This window comes from Strix uralensis, chromosome 28 (genome assembly GCF_047716275.1).
Source record: "Strix uralensis isolate ZFMK-TIS-50842 chromosome 28, bStrUra1, whole genome shotgun sequence".
NCBI classification, from domain to species: domain Eukaryota; kingdom Metazoa; phylum Chordata; class Aves; order Strigiformes; family Strigidae; genus Strix; species Strix uralensis.
This window is the reverse complement of record NC_133999.1, coordinates 449,489-466,287: the sequence shown is the minus strand read 5'-3', so window position 1 is coordinate 466,287 and position 16,799 is coordinate 449,489. Positions and strand designations below refer to the sequence as shown.

The 16,799-nt window shown below is 42.3% G+C and overlaps 1 protein-coding gene across 1 annotated transcript; it reads right to left on the bottom strand.

Annotated features, from left to right (window-relative positions):
- Positions 1-464: 464 nt before the first annotated feature.
- PLAT (plasminogen activator, tissue type) lies at positions 465-16,722 on the bottom strand. The gene is made up of 14 exons (XM_074852348.1): positions 15,029-16,722; positions 10,188-10,289; positions 9,152-9,191; positions 8,620-8,751; positions 8,103-8,216; positions 7,563-7,737; positions 6,946-7,037; positions 6,512-6,686; positions 6,089-6,174; positions 5,499-5,694; positions 4,871-5,007; positions 4,642-4,782; positions 3,028-3,176; positions 465-2,177 (listed from the first exon to the last, which is right to left on the bottom strand). Exons 2-14 carry the CDS (start codon positions 10,266-10,268, stop codon positions 2,019-2,021), a joined length of 1,677 nt encoding a protein of 558 aa, XP_074708449.1. The 5' UTR covers positions 10,269-10,289; positions 15,029-16,722; the 3' UTR covers positions 465-2,018.
- Between the last annotated feature and the right edge of the window lie 77 nt (positions 16,723-16,799).

The following is a 16,799-nucleotide window of genomic DNA, read 5'->3' as shown; positions in this document are numbered from 1 at the left end:
ATGGAAGGAAGCAACCAGCTGCAGAAATGGCAGCTAAGGCTTGTGTGGCTCTCTTGTCACCTTAGATACATCATGTAAGGGTATTTTCAAGGAGCTGGAAACGGCTGTGATGTAAAACTGTTCTCTGCAACTTACATTTTTGTAGGATGCATTTTTCTAAAAGATCAGAATCAGGTGTGGTTCAGTTACATTTTACTGGCAGCTGTTAGATCACGTCAAGTGCAAATAATGTATTTAATAGACTGAACTGTGGAACAAAAATTGCATTCCTGAGGATGCTTACCTGTGTTACTCATTGGAACAGTTTTGGGTGTTTTCTAGGCTGCAAATATTTGGCAGTCTTGTGAATGTCAGGATAGTGAGGCACAGGAGCACTTGGATATGGGTTTAGGGGAGAGGAATGGAAATTAACTTGTCTTTTTCTCAAGGTTAATACTTCATAAAATACAATTAACAACAACAAATCACACCAAAAAATTGAACTCTCTTTTAATAAACATCTTGGGGTTTTTTCCCCTTCCATGGGTTGGAATATGGGACTCATTGCCGAAGCTAACTGGACTTAACACTACCATTTCTCTGAGGACATTAGAGATCTCCTTGAGGTCAGTTTCGAAGCTGGTAGCTAGAAAGACATGGACCGTCTGTAAAGTTGCCATTTACAAAACCCATCTGAGAAAGTAATGGGCATCCTTACCAAATCTCTCTTCTGTACTTACTTATTGTATAAACTTCTCTATTTGACTAGAGGCTGTGCTAGTAGATCATCAGAGAGCTCCTTACAACTGTGAGAGTAAACATTTTGAGTTACAATGTTTTGAATTTCCCAAATAAAACAGACTAGTTTTCTAGCTACAATGCCTGATAGATACTAAAGCTAAACTCCTTTTGTAGCCTCAATATAATTTACATTTTTTCTGTGAAACAGTAGTCACACCTGCTCTCTCTTGCTTTATAAAACAGTTGGACAAGAGAGAATCTCTCAAAGAGACTTAACTCTTAGGACGTGCATAGATACCGCTCGGTGTCACATGGCAACTGCAATGCAAGTAAGTAATGCTTGACTACTGAGATTCTAGTTCACGATGATGTGGTTATAGCTGTCCTGCCTTCTGTCAAAGGACAAATGTAGCCTTGTGACAATTGACTTGATCTTTACTTGTGCATGTAAATCTAGTAGGCACCTAAAACTGTTACCATTGCGCTTGTTCTTCTGCCCTGCTGCACTAAAGAGCTTTTGCTTTCATATCAAATGATAATGCATAGAAATTTAATAGACAAAAAGTAATGTGTTGATTCTGTGGCAGATACGGCTGGTGTTAAGATTTTCAACTATTCCATATTTATTTAAATATTTAAGTTCCTACCAGGAGGAGAAGTAAGTGGAAGAATAGAATGTCGTAACCAGCATGCCATCCTGGATTTGCTCAGAGAGTTTAAGCTCAGACTCTGTTAATGAATCAGTTCCAAACTGAAAAAGCAAGTACTATATTGATACAGAAATAAGCAGCCCATGCCTACAGCTTTGCTCTTTCTATTGGAGTCAAGGTGAACCAGCTTAAATAACCAAGGTAAAATGGTATAAGGACAGAGATTAAGCCTAATGGGAACGTCTTCTAAATTTACAGCCAAAGAAGGAGGGAGATGAAGTTTTCAGGAAATTAAATCTGTCCCTTCTGCCTTCAGTTCATGCCCATTCCTAAAACAGCACAGCTGTTCATGGGATGCATGATGTTCTCTCAGTTTATTCTTTTGGGCCAAAGTTTATTTTTAATTGTACTCAAGTGATTTGATGCAAGAAGAAGGCTTGGTGATGTGGGGGAAAAGGAGTGTTACCTTCTGATAACCTGTAATAAGGAGAGTAATTTGTGAATGTACCCTTCCCACACGTTGCAGTGTGTTTTCCTCCTGTACTGTAAGCCTCTGGACAAACAGGAAGCCCTGTCAGCATCCTTAAAGCACCCAGAAGAAAGCTGCGAGGGCATGGCCATAAATTGTGGATAGTTCATTTTTCTTTCTCAGGATGTCGTGTTGTCCTGAATCCAGTCAAGATAACGATTCACATTTGTATAAACGCCAGGGATGTCTTTGCGGCCACAGCCTACTCCCCAGCTGATGATTCCAATTAGATACATACGATCATCCTTCATGCAGACCAGGGGCCCTCCAGAGTCACCCTACAGAGAAGCAGCAGGTTAGTAACAATCTCCTTGTTTGTTTGGTTGGTTGGTTGGTTTTGTGTGTTTTTTTCCCCCCACTGGCTTTAGTGGTGCATTAGTGTCTACGGAAATATCCTATGTAGTATGCTTACAAATCAAGAACTCTTAGTAACGGTGTTTTCACATAAGCCACTTCTGTGTTCCAGAATCCCTCGATGTTCCTCTTGGAGAGGCCCAAAAAAATCTAACGCTAAAGTGTTCTAACTTTGTATGGCGCTCATTTATGAAATGTAGGTGAAATGTTGATAAGAACAAAAAGAGGAATGCTCTTATCCAAGCTCTAAAGACCCAGGGTGATTTATACTGCTGTGTGTAACAGTAAAGCAAAATTATTAGAGCTGTTCAAATGGAAAGATGTGGATTGAATGTGTGCCCTCTTCATGCTACAGATGCTTGTTCTCCACCATCTTTTGGCCTTAATTCTTTTCTCCACTTTTCAGTAGAGCGGCACCCCCTTACTCTTACAGAACCTCCTGCTGAGTGTTTTGCATGCTCACATAAGAGAAAATATTAGGAAATGCTGCAAAGGTGGGGTTTCCTGCTCAGTTTTGTGGTATTTCCTGTATTTGGGATTTTCAGTCTGTATTGTTGTAGTTTGCTTAGTTAAGTGTGGCCTGCTTTCCCAGCTATGAGGGCCAGGGGAAGAAAAAAGGAGGAGCCAGCAGTTCTGTTCAACAGAAGTCTACTAGAACTTCCACGTAGCCAAATGCAGAACTTCTTTAAAGTATTTTCTGAAGCTTTTTGTTTGGTTAGCTCAGACTATCAAGGACAGACCTAAAAGGAAAAGAGGAACAGACTTGGGGTTTACCTTGCAGGCATCATCAAGGTGCCTTGTGTCTCCTGCACATAACATATTGTTTGTAACTGTCCGGTTGTCTAGATGCTGTGTTGTGCACCGACTGGCTGGAAACAGTCTGACGTGGCCTTCCTTCAGGTGCTCTGAATAGAATGGAGAGACTGGAAGAAAAATTACTATATAAATACGTTATATGTCATATGTGTATATATGTTTTTTTTAAAAAAATTGCAGTTCAGTTTCTGTAGTTTAGGGGAGAGTAAACAGAAGTAACTGGGGGTGGGGGGGGTGGCTAAACTAATATTTCCTTGCCAAAGGGTCTTTTTTTTAATTCTTGGGGCTTTTGCTTTGTTAGTGAGAACAGCTCACATCTAGTTGAGAAAGACTATTGCTTCTTTAACAAGCTAAATGCTAAAGAGGTTTTTGTAGGCCCCAAATTAAGGACTGCTGGGTTTCTTGGATGGATGAGTTGTCTTTGCACAGTTACATCAATCAAAATGAAGTCACAGGAAGTGCCTATGAAAATCACAAACTCTATGAAACAGGATCTTTTTTAGTATTAGACTTGACGCTAACAAAAATCAGATCCCTTGTTGTACACAATACTAAGTAACTGGATAGGAATGTACATTTGTGTTATGTTGGAATGGAAGGGATTTTTTTGTTTGTTTTGGGTGTTGGTTTTATTCTCCTGCATAGCTGCAACTGCACAAAGCTGAAAGTTGGCAGGATTTTTGTTTTTCAGTCTAGTTTTGAATTATAGTTGCAGCATACTTTCCCTCTCAGAGAGTTTATCCTGTACTCCCTGTAAGCAGTGATGAGGACTCGCTTTAAAAGCACTCTAAAAACACTTTATGCCACACTTATATGTTAAATCTTCAAGTCTGTTCCAAAACCCCCATAAGTTCAAATCATGATTAGGTCTTGTTATGATGGATGCTTCACAGTCTCTGTCTCAAAGAGTTTACAAGTTAGAGAATAAGAAGAAATTAGTAGAAAGTGTGAGTAAAATAAGAGCTGGGTTTTTTTGTTTGTTTTAAATATAGGTCAGCCTGTGTATACCTTTTGGACAGGTTTTATTCCTGTTTATTGTAGCTCACGCTAAAAACATTTAGGCAGCCTTTTAATATGTATCTGGGATTGTTATTTCTTTAGCTTTTTTTTTTTTCCTAATCACTGCACAACCAATGTGTTTTTTAGAATAATGTAACTAGCTGCAACTGTATAGTATATTAAATCTTGACAGAAATGGATTTCTGTCAGAATGATGATATCTAAATGTACTCAGTACAACAGATATGTGGCAGCACTGATTACAAACTTTCTGTCTTTCCTGCCTTATCCATTGTGCTATTTTTTGCGTTTCTGCTGTTGGAGAGTATCAAGGAATACTCTACTAGCCCATGCAGCTGACAGAACTCAGATGAATGAAATAACTTACAGCAAAACTTGATTTTGTGTATCTCCCACTTACACATATGTTTTGTAGTGCTGATATAAGCCCATATAATAATTCATGAGGTTACACATTAAGCGATCCTAAAGGCTTGAATTCTTTGAGGGCAGGGGACCCAAACTTTGGACATAGTATCTTCTACTTACGTGTAGACACATATCTCTACTTACATTCTTCACTTTTGCCATAACCAGAGATCTCACATTCAGTCCAGTCAGGCAGCTGCAGTTCTGGTGTTGGGAGGCAGGCAGCACGGACAGTGTCTGTTTCAATAGCACAGTCTTCTGCATCTGAGTTCAACTGCAACAGAGCTGAAGAGGGAAAAAAATCCCCACTTCATTAATCACAAACTCGAGCCAACCGTGAACTTTCCAGTCACAAGGTCAGAAATGTTCTTACCAATATCATTGTTGAAATTTTCTGAGTCAAATCTTTGATGCACAGTGTAATTCTTCACTCGAAATGTTTGTTCATTTTCCTCGGGAGTTGCACGGGAAGACCTACCCAGCACAATCTTCAGCTGATTTGTACTAAAGCTGAAGAACAAGAGTCTGTCTTACTTCCTGTGTTAACTGGATTGGATCCCTTCCCTTGAAGATGTGCTGTTAGAGCTTCTGCTTTTCTTATCTTAGCAATATTACTACTTCATTACCCAGGCAGTTTGACCTCAAGTGTCCTATTTGCCTTTGGTTTTGTGCTAATTGCTTACAGCCATCATGGCAAAGCTCCTCTGCCAGCCTCTTGCTGTTCTTAAGTTTCAGATGGCTCTGCATGTGTATTGACAACTTTGTTCTTCAGCTATTTCATATTCTGCTGTGGTACCTCAATGCCATGCTGCTAGTTCACCCAATAAAAGCCTGTCTGTGATGCTCAGCACAATTAACTCAATAATCTTTGGTGTAGTGTAGAATGACTTCTGGGATAAAGAGCTTTTTTTCCAAGTCTTTTACCATTTCAGTAAGGCTATACTGGATGCTTCCATTTTTCAGATTGATTTCCCCCAGGGAGTACTGAATCCTCAACTTACCCTTCCTCAAAACAGTGAGCAGCTGACAAAACCCAGCAGGAACTGATCAGAATTCCTCCACAGAGGAAGTGCTCTCCTGGTGCTCGTCGATACTTCACAAAGATGGCAGCTTGCCATGGGTGAGCTGCAATGTCTGCATAGGAGCCACCTTTAATCCTGTACTGGCGTACTCTTTGCTGCCGTAAGCCACAGGTGGCTGTGGATGACAAACCCAGAAATAAACTTTTTGTTCAGGCACTCTTACTTTGAGTTTGGGTTAAGAGCCTGTTAGTCGTCAGTATGTGTTGAGGCAGCCTGGCATGAAATGTTTTGTACCTGACTCATTCCTGTTTCCTAGGAAACTTGTATTCTGATTTGAAAAATACAGTAAGGAAACCCTGCCTTTTCTGTGCTCCATTTCTGCAGTCTTCCCTTCTGGCCGAGAAAAGGGCATTTCTCTGAGAACGGAGCCACAGAACCTTTTTCTACTCCAAAAAGCTGCTTCCCCCTAGTTCTTATTTTACTGTAAGAGGCTTGAGTTTAATACAAATGACATGCAGAAGAGTAATGCCTCAAAGGAAGAGAAGAATCAGGAGTGCTAGGATCCTTACAGCAAGTAGGTACATTGCAGTACTCCCATGTGAGCTGATTTCCTTTCAGTACATGGCACCAGGGCTTGCTGTCATTGTCAGGATTCCTGCAACACAGGAAAGAGAAACGCTATTTGTATTATCAGTTCTGCAGGGAGTTTGGGGAGACCTAAAGGTGGCAGATTGACCTGAGTGTACTTTTCTTGATTTTTCTAGAGATACAGAGGGCCCTAGGGGAACATGGAATTTGCATTTATGGAGTCTGATGTAAGAGAAGCATAGATAGATTAGGTGGAATAAAATGACTACTGTCTGTGAGCTTCATTCCCAGCAGTAATGTATTTCCTGTGCTTTAATAATCCACGTAAAAGACTAGAGCCCTGCCTCAAGAGTACCACAAGGACGTTTGGTGGGATTTTTAAAATTCTGTAACTGACTACATACCGGCAGAAATTGTGACTACCAAGGCCCAGCTGGTAAGCATCTCTTCTCCAAGCGGTATATAACTTGTTGACAAGGATTCGAGAATTCCACCTCAAACAGGTAGCTCCAGAACTGGTAACACTGTGGCTGCCTCGGTAATCTGTGCCTCTTCCAGATTTGCAGTTCATGTTCCCAACTTCAATAAAAAAAGCTGCATGTTAACCAATGTATGTGAACCTGTCAGCTGTTCCTAACTGTGATTTCTGTCAAGGCATCTGTATATTAGCTATACTTATCTTGGTCTCTCGGTGTCATAAATATGAAAAGCTTAAACATGATTTAACATAAGTCTCAACTTTTCAGGCTGCAAAAATAGCACAAGCCAACAGACAACCCGTATATATGCAGTGAATCATGGAAGCTCTGAAGTCCATTCCCCGTCCCACTGCATGTACCTTTTGAACAGGAGGGCACGCTGCAGTGTTCCCAGATGTACTTTCCCCCTTTATAGATATAGCACCAAGGTCTGGAATCCTCATCTGGGTTTCTGAAAGAGTTATGATATTATGCATTATTATAAAGCTATTCTTATTAGTCCCATGTCTGCCATCTAGTTTGGTAACTTAATACTGCTCTGCAGTGAAGATGTGGACTGAACCATCAGAAGTCCTACATGGATTCCTACATGGAGGTGAGGATGAGACAGCCAGTAGCTAGTAGGAGCGGACAGCTTGTTTGTGCAGTTTAGTTCATGTGCAGGAGCACTGTATTTTTAGAGTTGAGCAGGATCTGGAGCTGCAGGAAACTGGCTTACAAAGGGAGTTTTAGGCACTGAGAAGGGAAAGACTATGGGGTTAGAGATGTATGCATTTTGTAGTCTGTCATAAGCATCCAGTCTAGATAGATCCGAAGTTCAGAAATGTCTATAGAAGTTGCAATTGCTGCTCATGGGCTGTGCTGTATTTGTACCTGTGCAGAACGTTCTCTGCTTGGTATTAGGCTTTCCTTTGCTCCAAGCTCTTAGAATGGGCTGATTCCTGTAGCTCTGACCTGTGTGCCATCAGCCCCTCACCTGCAATAGTTGTGATTGCCCAATCCCAGCTCGGCAGCATCCTCTCTTTGGCCGCTGTATGTCCGGTCCATCAAGCCATTGCTATTCCAATTTAAACATTCGGTTCCGCTCTCGGTCATGCTCCATGTACCCCTGTATGTTACTCCACTGTCTTTGTAGCACTTAATTTCAGTATCTGAACAAAAGGGAACAAAATGTTACTATAAGGACAGCATCCCAAACTCTGCTTCCCCAGTCTCTGTTCCGTTTAAACTTGGCTCCCAGATGTCTTATCTAGTAAGTTGGTGAAAATGCCTTGCCAGGCAGACTGTAAGTATACACAAAGGTCTTCAGCTCCAAAATTTAGAGTTTTATTAAGAGACACTGAGAACAGCCCAGGTGGCCTTCTTAAAAGTTCTTGGTAGTATTAGCTTTAGAATAAAAAGAGGCAACTTAACAGAGAGCCTAGTATACAGTAGCAGCTTCTGGGTACCTTGTCTTTCTGCACTGCATAGCTAAAACCAGTAGCATTGTTCACAGTAACTGACATGGTATACTTGCCTATTTCACACTGCTTCCCAGAGAAACCTTGGTGGCACTGGCAGATGAAGAGCTGTGGGGAATAATATGCCTGTGAACACTGGCCCCCATTGTAGCATTTATTTCTATTGCAAGCTGTGGAATAAGCAAAAGCCAGGAAATACCATTAGATTTCACAGAAGTAAGAAGCTGGCAATGTATACCCATCTTTCCTCTTCTGTCAGTCTCCTTTAGCCTGTTCTGTTTTTCCCTGGCTACGTGTTATTGTCATGTGCTTACAGTCTTTTTGTGTAGTGCTTACATTCTTCCTTTGCTTCATTCTCTCCACGTATGCTATTAGGAGCCTTCCCTCAGCCCCTTGTGCACTCCTGCTTAGCCCTGCCTGAGTCGGTATATATTAGTATTTTCATTTGTATTCTAAGCCAAGTTTTCTGTGTGATAACGCCTTCCCTGACAATGGAGTTCTTCTGTAGCATGATTAGATGGACAGTCTCTCATTCCCCCACCATTTCCTTCTCTTTTTCTTCTTCATACTCACCTCTGACAGGCACAGTGTGGCAGCGACTCCGACCACTGTCGCACCTACAGTATTCTATTCTGCTCCCTGAGAGCCTTAGCCAGGTTCCCCTGTGCTGGTAAATTTCTCCAGATGAATTGTCTGTGCAAATGGCTGTAATTGGAGAAAGGAAATCCTCTTTTAGAGATTCAGGGAAAAGACCTGGCTGAGCTGAGCAAAAGAACTCCCTTTTTCCAGGAGAAAAGTATCTGTGAAAAGGCTGCCCTTTTTCCTTCTCAGATCACAATTTTCCCATCTCTCTCACTGCTGTGTTGCTGGATGTACTGTTCCACTATTGAACAGCCTCTTTTTCTTTGAAGAAGAGCAGAGGGAGGGGAAAACTTTGTTCTTTGAGTTGTGGGTGGTATTAATGGTTTGGTGTTTAGCCTTCTGAATCTCTCATCCAGATAACCATGACAAACAGCTCTCAGGCTCCATTCCCTCAGTATCATCTGCTTTCCCCTCCTGTGTTCATAAAGCTCCAGGTAACACGGTTGTAGTTTGCCTGGCTTACCTCTAGATCTGGCTCCCCGTTTGAAACGCATGCGTAAGCCCTGCAAGCAAAGAAGGTTAATACTGTGAGTAACTGTGCTCTCAAGAAAACTGAGAGGACAAGTGCCTCCAAAGACCCAGCCCTCTTCTTGAGGAAATCAGGGGAGCTTCTGAGAAACTGTCTGCCCTCCTTATCGGACAGTACAGTGAAAAGTGCCTCTAGTGCCTCAGCATGGGTACTGAGAATTGTAAATCATTGAGTTGCCACAGATTACCGGGTGATTGGTTGTCATCTGAGTGACGTGAATTTGGCATGTGCTGTATTGACATTGTGCGTGAAGTGATTATGAGTGTGCTCTTGAGGCATTGCAAGTGCTAACTAAAGCTTGTCAGCTTTCTGCTATTTGAAGGAGATTCAAGCAAATAATTTCCAAAGAAGTAAATGTGAACGAGCAGTTATTTTTGCTCATTGACATGCAGTTTCCCCATAAACCTTTGTAGCTTGACTGTTTTGCGAGATGTGTCTCCTGCAGCCAATTAAATATTTTGGATAGAGTTTTAAGGAGGAAACCAATTTAGAAAGCTTCTTTGATCAGGCCACAAGACAGAAAATAACATAAAAAGAAAGAAGAAGGCTGGGATAGCAGTTTTCTGAGAAACTAAACATTTTAGAATTGTGTAGGGGTTACTCAAGCTGTGCAATGTGAGGCTTAAAGTGAGGGGCCATCGACGTCCAGTTGTAGGTGAGAGTAATGATGAAGGTAATGACAATAGAAAGAAAATTAAAGGGTGGTCACAATGGAACTCTAACAGTGAAAGGTGACAGTGAACAGATAGACCAACAAGATTTGGAGAAGACTTGCTTACTGAAATGAAAACCAGCCAGGATAACACATTACTAGAAATCTCAGCTTGTAAGGTTTTTCTTCCTCTGGTTTCTAGTCATATAACCAGATTCTCTTTCTGTCTGATGCAGACAGTTGGAGTCGATGGGAAGGAAGAGCTGCTGAAAATGCGGGAGGATGGTAAGAGCATTATTTGATGCATTAGCCTTTTACCTGGCATTGAACAGTCATGATTGCTCCCACCAGCAGGAGGAGACATGGGAGTTTGCCTTCTGTTCTGAGTATTTTCCACATCACCTCCAAATCTCAAGTTATCTATAGAGGCAAAAGAAAAAATAACAAAGAACAAAGGCATTTTACAGTGTGAATGGAGTTCAAGGTTGTGAGTTTAAATAAAAGTTTTAAATTATGAAAATTCTTTTTATGTTAAAACACACTTTGTAGTTCTTAGCCATCTGGCCTAGCTGTCTTGGTGTCCCTGGACAGGGGAAACTGCCAGGCTGGATCCAGATGTGCTTTCACTTGATAAACTCAGAAAGCCAACAAGCCAAAGCACACCCATTTAGGTCTGGAAGAAACTCAGAGTGTTTCCTGGGGAATAACACTGGTAGAAGTAAATTCCAAGTCCTTTTTTCCAGGGTTGCTGGAAACCAACAGTATCACGTGTCATTATTAGAGAGATGGACTTGTCTAATGAGGGAGTGCAATGCTGAATGGAAAGCATTAATTGAGATTCAGGTCACTGAGGCCTATGTAAGAGATCTCTTGCGGGGGCAAAAAATCTGCTGAAGGGTCAGTCTGTGATAATAATGGTTAAAGAGGATTTGCAAGATATGCCACCATCTCGTGCTCTGGTTTCCCCTCCCCCAGTTTGTTTCCTGACAAAGGAGGAAAAATTATTTCTTTCACCAAAGCAGAGTACCTTGTGTGAGCGCTGACTGGTTTAGGACAGCCGCTGGGCGGAGAGAAAATTCTGAGCAGCCAGGGGCGTGCTCATAACACAGCGTAGTCTTGGGCATATACAAATTTTTACTGCTGAAATTAAGTAACACGGGTTTTTTCCCTTGCTGTACTAAGCGCCATTTCTAATCTCATCCTCATAGCAGAAAAACAGACTGAATGTGACAGACAAAGGCAGTGAAGGGCTTTCTGAGGTGGTCTGTTGCCTACAAAGGCAATGCGCTTTGCTTGTGGGTTTCTGGCTCCTCTGTTAATCCCTGTAGAAAAAAATCCCCGAGAAGATGTATTTTGCCCATTCCTTTATCCTGGTGACATTGTAGTAACTGTAAAAGATCAGGCAAATGTATGTATGTAAAAGAACTCCAGTAAAGCCTGACCTTAGCAGCATGTGTGGTAGCTAGCAAAGTTCTATTTTATGTTTAGAAATGCTGCTGAACTTGAGGACTTCAAATGAGGATTTATTGGTACATCAACAGGACTCTCTGTTGGGGCGGGGGGGGGGGGGAGGGGGCAGGGGAGGCTGTTGTTAATGGCAAAATTTAACTCAGTGGGATGGATACAAATGGTTATACAGTGTCAGAAGTTTAGAAATGTAGTGCCTATGGGACTGCTTGGAAACAGGGCATTAAATAGCAAAGTCCAAAACATCTATTAAAAACTGGGAAGGTATTACTGATTTTCATAGTTGAGTAATAGCTGTTGAGGACCAGAGTTGTCATTATTATGTGATCTGAACTCTTACAATAAGGCAAATAACTTTTCATAGGTTTTCTGACTTGAACCCATATTTTCCTTCCTAAAACTAATAGTTACTCCTGCATGCAGTAATAGTAGCTCTTCTTTACAATGAAAGGAGGCATAAGTAATCACCAGTGTGAACAGATTTAGCTTGAACCTCTGTACTAACCAGGACTGCTATAGCAGTCAGTCTAGATGGCTGAGATGATGAATCACAAGTGTGATGTAGATGGGAGCCCCCCCTGCTTGGAACAAGTCCGTAACCAGAGGTCCACTTTCCCTCTTCCTTTAAAAATATAATGCCTCCTATACAAATCAAGAGCTGGGAGTGAGGTAGAGTAGCAGGCAAGAAGATACAATTTCATTCCCAATCTCTAGGACTGCTCTGCAGTTCCAAATGCTTGAAATAATATTCAGGGGCTGTCTCCCACACTATCAGCTTTTTATCATCTACATTATATGATCCCTGAGCAAGTCAAAAGCTAACCCCCAATTATTTGAGAAAACTACTACTTCCAGAAATTAGGAGCTCAGACTCTGTTTATATAAAACCAGAGAAGGCAGCTGGACAACAGCTAGTGAAATTGGGAGTATGACAGGTGAATGAGTCATAAATTGGGATTCAAGGCTAAAAAGGGGAAGAGAGTTTGTGTGGGTTTTATTGTGTTTTGTTTGGTTTTGTTTCAGTTTTTTTTTTTTAAAGATCTGTTCAAAGAAAAAGCAAAAGGTACAAATACTCCAGTCTCTCAAGCAGAACTGGGAGTACAGCAGGATAGTTTAGGCTGTGGTTTCTCATTGTTAGACCGCACAAAGAGGAAAGTTAAGTTGCAAGTCAGGCTGAAAAGATTCACAGGAACAGCTTCTGAGAACATTAGTTACTCCAGTCTTGTATTTAGGTCACATTTGATGATGAGATCCTTGTAATTCAGAGCACCTCTTGGGGATTTGTACTAGTATGCAGATTTTGTAGTATTCTTTCAAGCCCTTTCTTACCTCTTAGGAAGCATTTTGCATTGTATAGCAAGCCTTTTTAAAAGCCGTAAGAGTGATTTCTAAATAGGCATTGACTTCAATTGAATCTGAACTAAATCAGCAGTGTTCCCAAAGCTGAAGTGGATGAGCTGAACTGCTACCTGGAGTCGTTTGGTTGCCACTGTAATCCTATGCTGTTATCCTTACTCCCTGCAGTTGTAACTCATTATTGGAGCCATGCAGGCTTGTGTTCTGAATCCCACAGCAGCAAGGTTTTAACTTGCTAATTGTTAGTATCACTGGTAATCTTTGTTGCTGTCTGCAGAGAAGGCTTGAAGGTCTTACTAATGGCTTTAAGAAATGAGATTCTGTGAGTTAAGACCTTGTTAAGGAAAGGTTCAATCAGTGAAACTACTTATCTGAGTTGAGCTGCTTTGTTAAGAATTTCTCTCTAGGAAGTACTGTAAAGAATTGTTGAGACCTCATTTCTGAGGTACCTGCTAAGATGCCCCAAAACCAGGGCAACACTGGTGAAATCTGAAACTTTTTTTTGTGGGAGAACAGAGTGGCAAAGCTGGCCTAACATCTTGGAGGAAGTCCTAGCTGCCTGAAACCAGTGGTAAACCATAGCTAGTTTTCAGGGAGCAGTGGGAAACATCTTTTAAATTAGGGGGGGGGAGCGGGGGGGGGAAGGCATTTTGGTCTTGGCGACTGACATGAAAGGACTCCCTATTTAAAGAGCATCTGCATGGTTTAATTAAGTTTATGGTTATAATCAAGTTTATTCCATATAGTCTGCTATACAAGCAGATTCTAATCTTACACAGCACATGCTTATACTGCAGAAAGTGACAGTCTCCCTAAAGTTGTCTTGCATTGGATGACACATCCTTTCTTCCACCTACTTCTCTGCCCCTGTCCAGGCTAGCTTATCTTATAATGCTGCAGCCCTTCCCCCCTCCTTTCCCTCTCTCCATGGGGGGGATGCCTGTCCATCCATTGGTGGCTACTGTCCCACTATGCATGGAAAACTGGTAACAGATGTTGCCAGATGTTTATACCGGGAAAGGTACAGCTTAGGTCAGTCAATTGGAATGTTACAAATGATAAGCCCTATCGAACTGAAACCATATGGCTGTTTGAAAAATACCATGTTTACAAGACTCCAAGCAGAAACCTGCAAGCAACGTGCTTTCTGGTAGGGCTCTCCTAAACGGTTTGTGCCTTCTGCTCTCACCCTTTGCTGCTTCTCTGATCAGAAATACTCCAGCAATAAGCCTAGATGTGGTGTTCTGACATTTTGATTCTACACTTTCAGGTACATTAGCACATAAGATATACAATGCCCTAAATTTATCTCTCTTTGCTGAAGCATCATCAGCAGGAATACTTTAAATCCCACATATTAATTTATTATTAATAACAGCTCTTCTAAGCAGTAGAAGTGTGAGTATTATCTTACCAATGTGGAATAAGACCTAAAAACTGGATTTATCTTATCAAGGTTGAACAAAAAGTCATTCACAGAAATTTAAAGTAGCCCCCCCCCCCCATGCCTCCCAATAACCTAGTATGTCCATTCCAGAATAATTTGATTCTGACTCTATAGTACTAATAGTTTTCTTGCTGAATGGCTATCTTGCTAGTTCAAGCGAAAGACTGCAGATCTTTGCTGCCTTTTCCTGCCTTCTGTATTGCTTTTCTAAACTGAGCAGATGAATATCAGACTATTTCTCCTTAAAGTATAACAGCAGACAGACCTCTGCTTTTGGGGAAAAGAATTAAAAAAAAAAAAAGTAAGATTCTGTAGTCCTCGAAGGCATTGGAGGAAATGGGTATTTCAAACTCTGGCTTCGTTTTGGGAAATCATTCTCAATATTTCCTGTGGTTTTGGCCGCATTTGAAAAGAAGCATGTTTAGGGAGAACTGAAGAAGACCCGCCCTCCTCCTCTTTGTCCCTCCATTATCCTGGTTGGGAGCCTGGGGTGAAAGGCATAGTCCGATCTCCTCCCAGGAAAACGATAAATTGTCCTTTCACAGCTAGCTCTCTGGGTCTCTCCTTACCATCAAGATAGTTGTCGAGATTGTCCTTTGTTTTAAGTTACTTTGCTAAGGTTCTTTGTGCAGGAGACTCCTCCCTGCTAACTGGTCAGAGCCTGAGGCTGTCAGCCCTTTCCCTGGAATAGCTGAGGCTTTCTTGAAACAACTAAAAGCTAGCTGTACCCAGCATTATGAATCTCTTCAAAGGTGAAAGGCAATAGCTCGGTTAGTTAACTACCACGGTGCTTCAGTGGGATTTATTAAATAATAATATTTAATGACAATACTACTGCTGTTGAAAACGGAAAACGCACTTTTTGAAACAGGTGCAGAGTAGTACCTACCTTTTTGCTTTTTCTCGTCTGTATTCTGCTGCTGATTTCCTTTCTAGACCAGTCTGGTTTTGTGCTTTCTGCGTCTCTGCTCTGATCTCTCTGAACAGCTCCTCTCCTACTTAAAACTCCACTCGAGGGGTGGAGACTCCAGAGGGCAGTAGGGCGTCCTTTCCCCCACCCCCACCCTTCCAGAGGATCTGGGGATGATCCAGGACAGGGTGGTTTGTGTCCAGAGTATTAGGGAGTGAGTCTGTGCAGGACAGGAGGAGAGCTTGCTTGCTGAAGTGAGTGGGGCATGCTAGATTTTACAGCCAGTTTGGTTTGTTCTTTCTCTCTTCCAGTCAGCAGATTCAGTCTTCAAAACAATCTTTCGCCACTGAATACCTTAAGCTCCAGTGACAGTGAGAATAGTATGTATCCCTTATGATGAACTGTCACATCATGCTTCTAGGAATGTGAGGGGGTGTATTGCACAAGTGTATTATTTCTAACATGACCAGAGGTCTGCAATCTGTAGACTTAGTCCTGCTGCTGAGAAGCGCCTAGTACTGAGAAACGCCTGGCAGAGAGACCCTGATCTGTCTGTGGAGCAAAGCATGCCATGAACAGTGCCACTGGGAAAAGAAAGGGTCGGAGCAGCTCTCAAGTTAAGTGGGGACAATGAGCAAAACTTCTAAGGATCCTTACATAGAAATAAGGAATAGCATGTTGAGGACTAAAGAGTTAAATGTTTGCTGATGCTGTCCATCCTGGAAAATGAAGATCTATTCACCAGGGTGTGTTCACAAAGTACTAGGTTATCAAAAGTGTGGCAGACAAATCTGAAAGATTGGTTTTAGAGCTGAACTTAGGTCTAGGTTATGAAAATTGTCGGTGATGCAACTGTTACAGTAATGGATGTGCCCTAACTTTTAGGAACTGATTCACTAGAAATCAGGTTCCTGATACAATTTAGTATAAGCACAGACGCAAGAAACGGTGTGTGAGGGACCTCCATCTTCAGGCTAGCTCTTCTCTCTGTGGAAATCTTTGTCGAGATTATCACGTTTTTCTCTGAGAGTCTCAGTGCTGGTGATAACATTACTGCCATAAATGTGATTGAAGGGCAGCTGCGTTGACTGTTTCCAGAAGGGACTCCCAGTTGTTGAGAAAAAGATGACTGGACACTGTTGAGCGAGCAGGGGCTAATTTACATTATTTTTAAACCTAACAGTTGTTTGCTACCGGACTTCTAGTTTAAAGATGCTAACAAAGTAATGGCTGTGGGGGAAGATTTCAGAAGTTACTATTTCCTGGCTTTTCACAGCTTTCTAGCTGTCTAGAGAGTGTGGTGTGGGTGCCAGCTGTAGTGCTTAACATACTTTAGGAAAGCCAGCAATAACAGTGTCTCCTCCCTCAAGCAACATCTACTGGCTTACCTCTAAGCTGATCCCGTCTCAGGACGGCGTTTTGGCAGCACTGTTTAATGTCAGCGATGAAGCGTGCCGTCATGCCCTCCTGCGGCTGGCCCGGACGCCTCCGTGCCTGGGGACCCCAGCGGGCGCCTGGCCCTCGCTGTGCTGTCCTGCGCCTCAGCCAGCCCCAGGACAGCGATGTCCAAACCCGGTGTAAGTGCTTTGGCCCGGGGGGTGAGGTGCGAACCGGGATCAAGAGTACATTTCAGTACGTCTAGCGGGCTTTAAAGACGCCGTGGGAAGGAGACGGCAGCTCTGCTGTTGCCCTGCAGCAGCCCACGAGCCCCGCTCGCCCGCTGCCCCGGGACGGGCGCTGCCCCGCGGCG

Excerpts from the sequence above, each read along its gene's own strand:
- PLAT (XM_074852348.1), bottom strand. The coding sequence starts at position 10,268 with ATGTGGAAAATACTCAGAACAGAAGGCAAACTCCCATGTCTCCTCCTG. Across the intron at positions 6,687-6,945 it reads CGTGCCCTCCTGTTCAAAAG|TTGGGAACATGAACTGCAAA; the intron begins GTACATGCAGTG and ends TTTTTATTGAAG. Across the intron at positions 3,177-4,641 it reads TTATGGCAAAAGTGAAGAAT|TCTCTCCATTCTATTCAGAG; the intron begins GTAAGTAGAGAT and ends TTTTTCTTCCAG.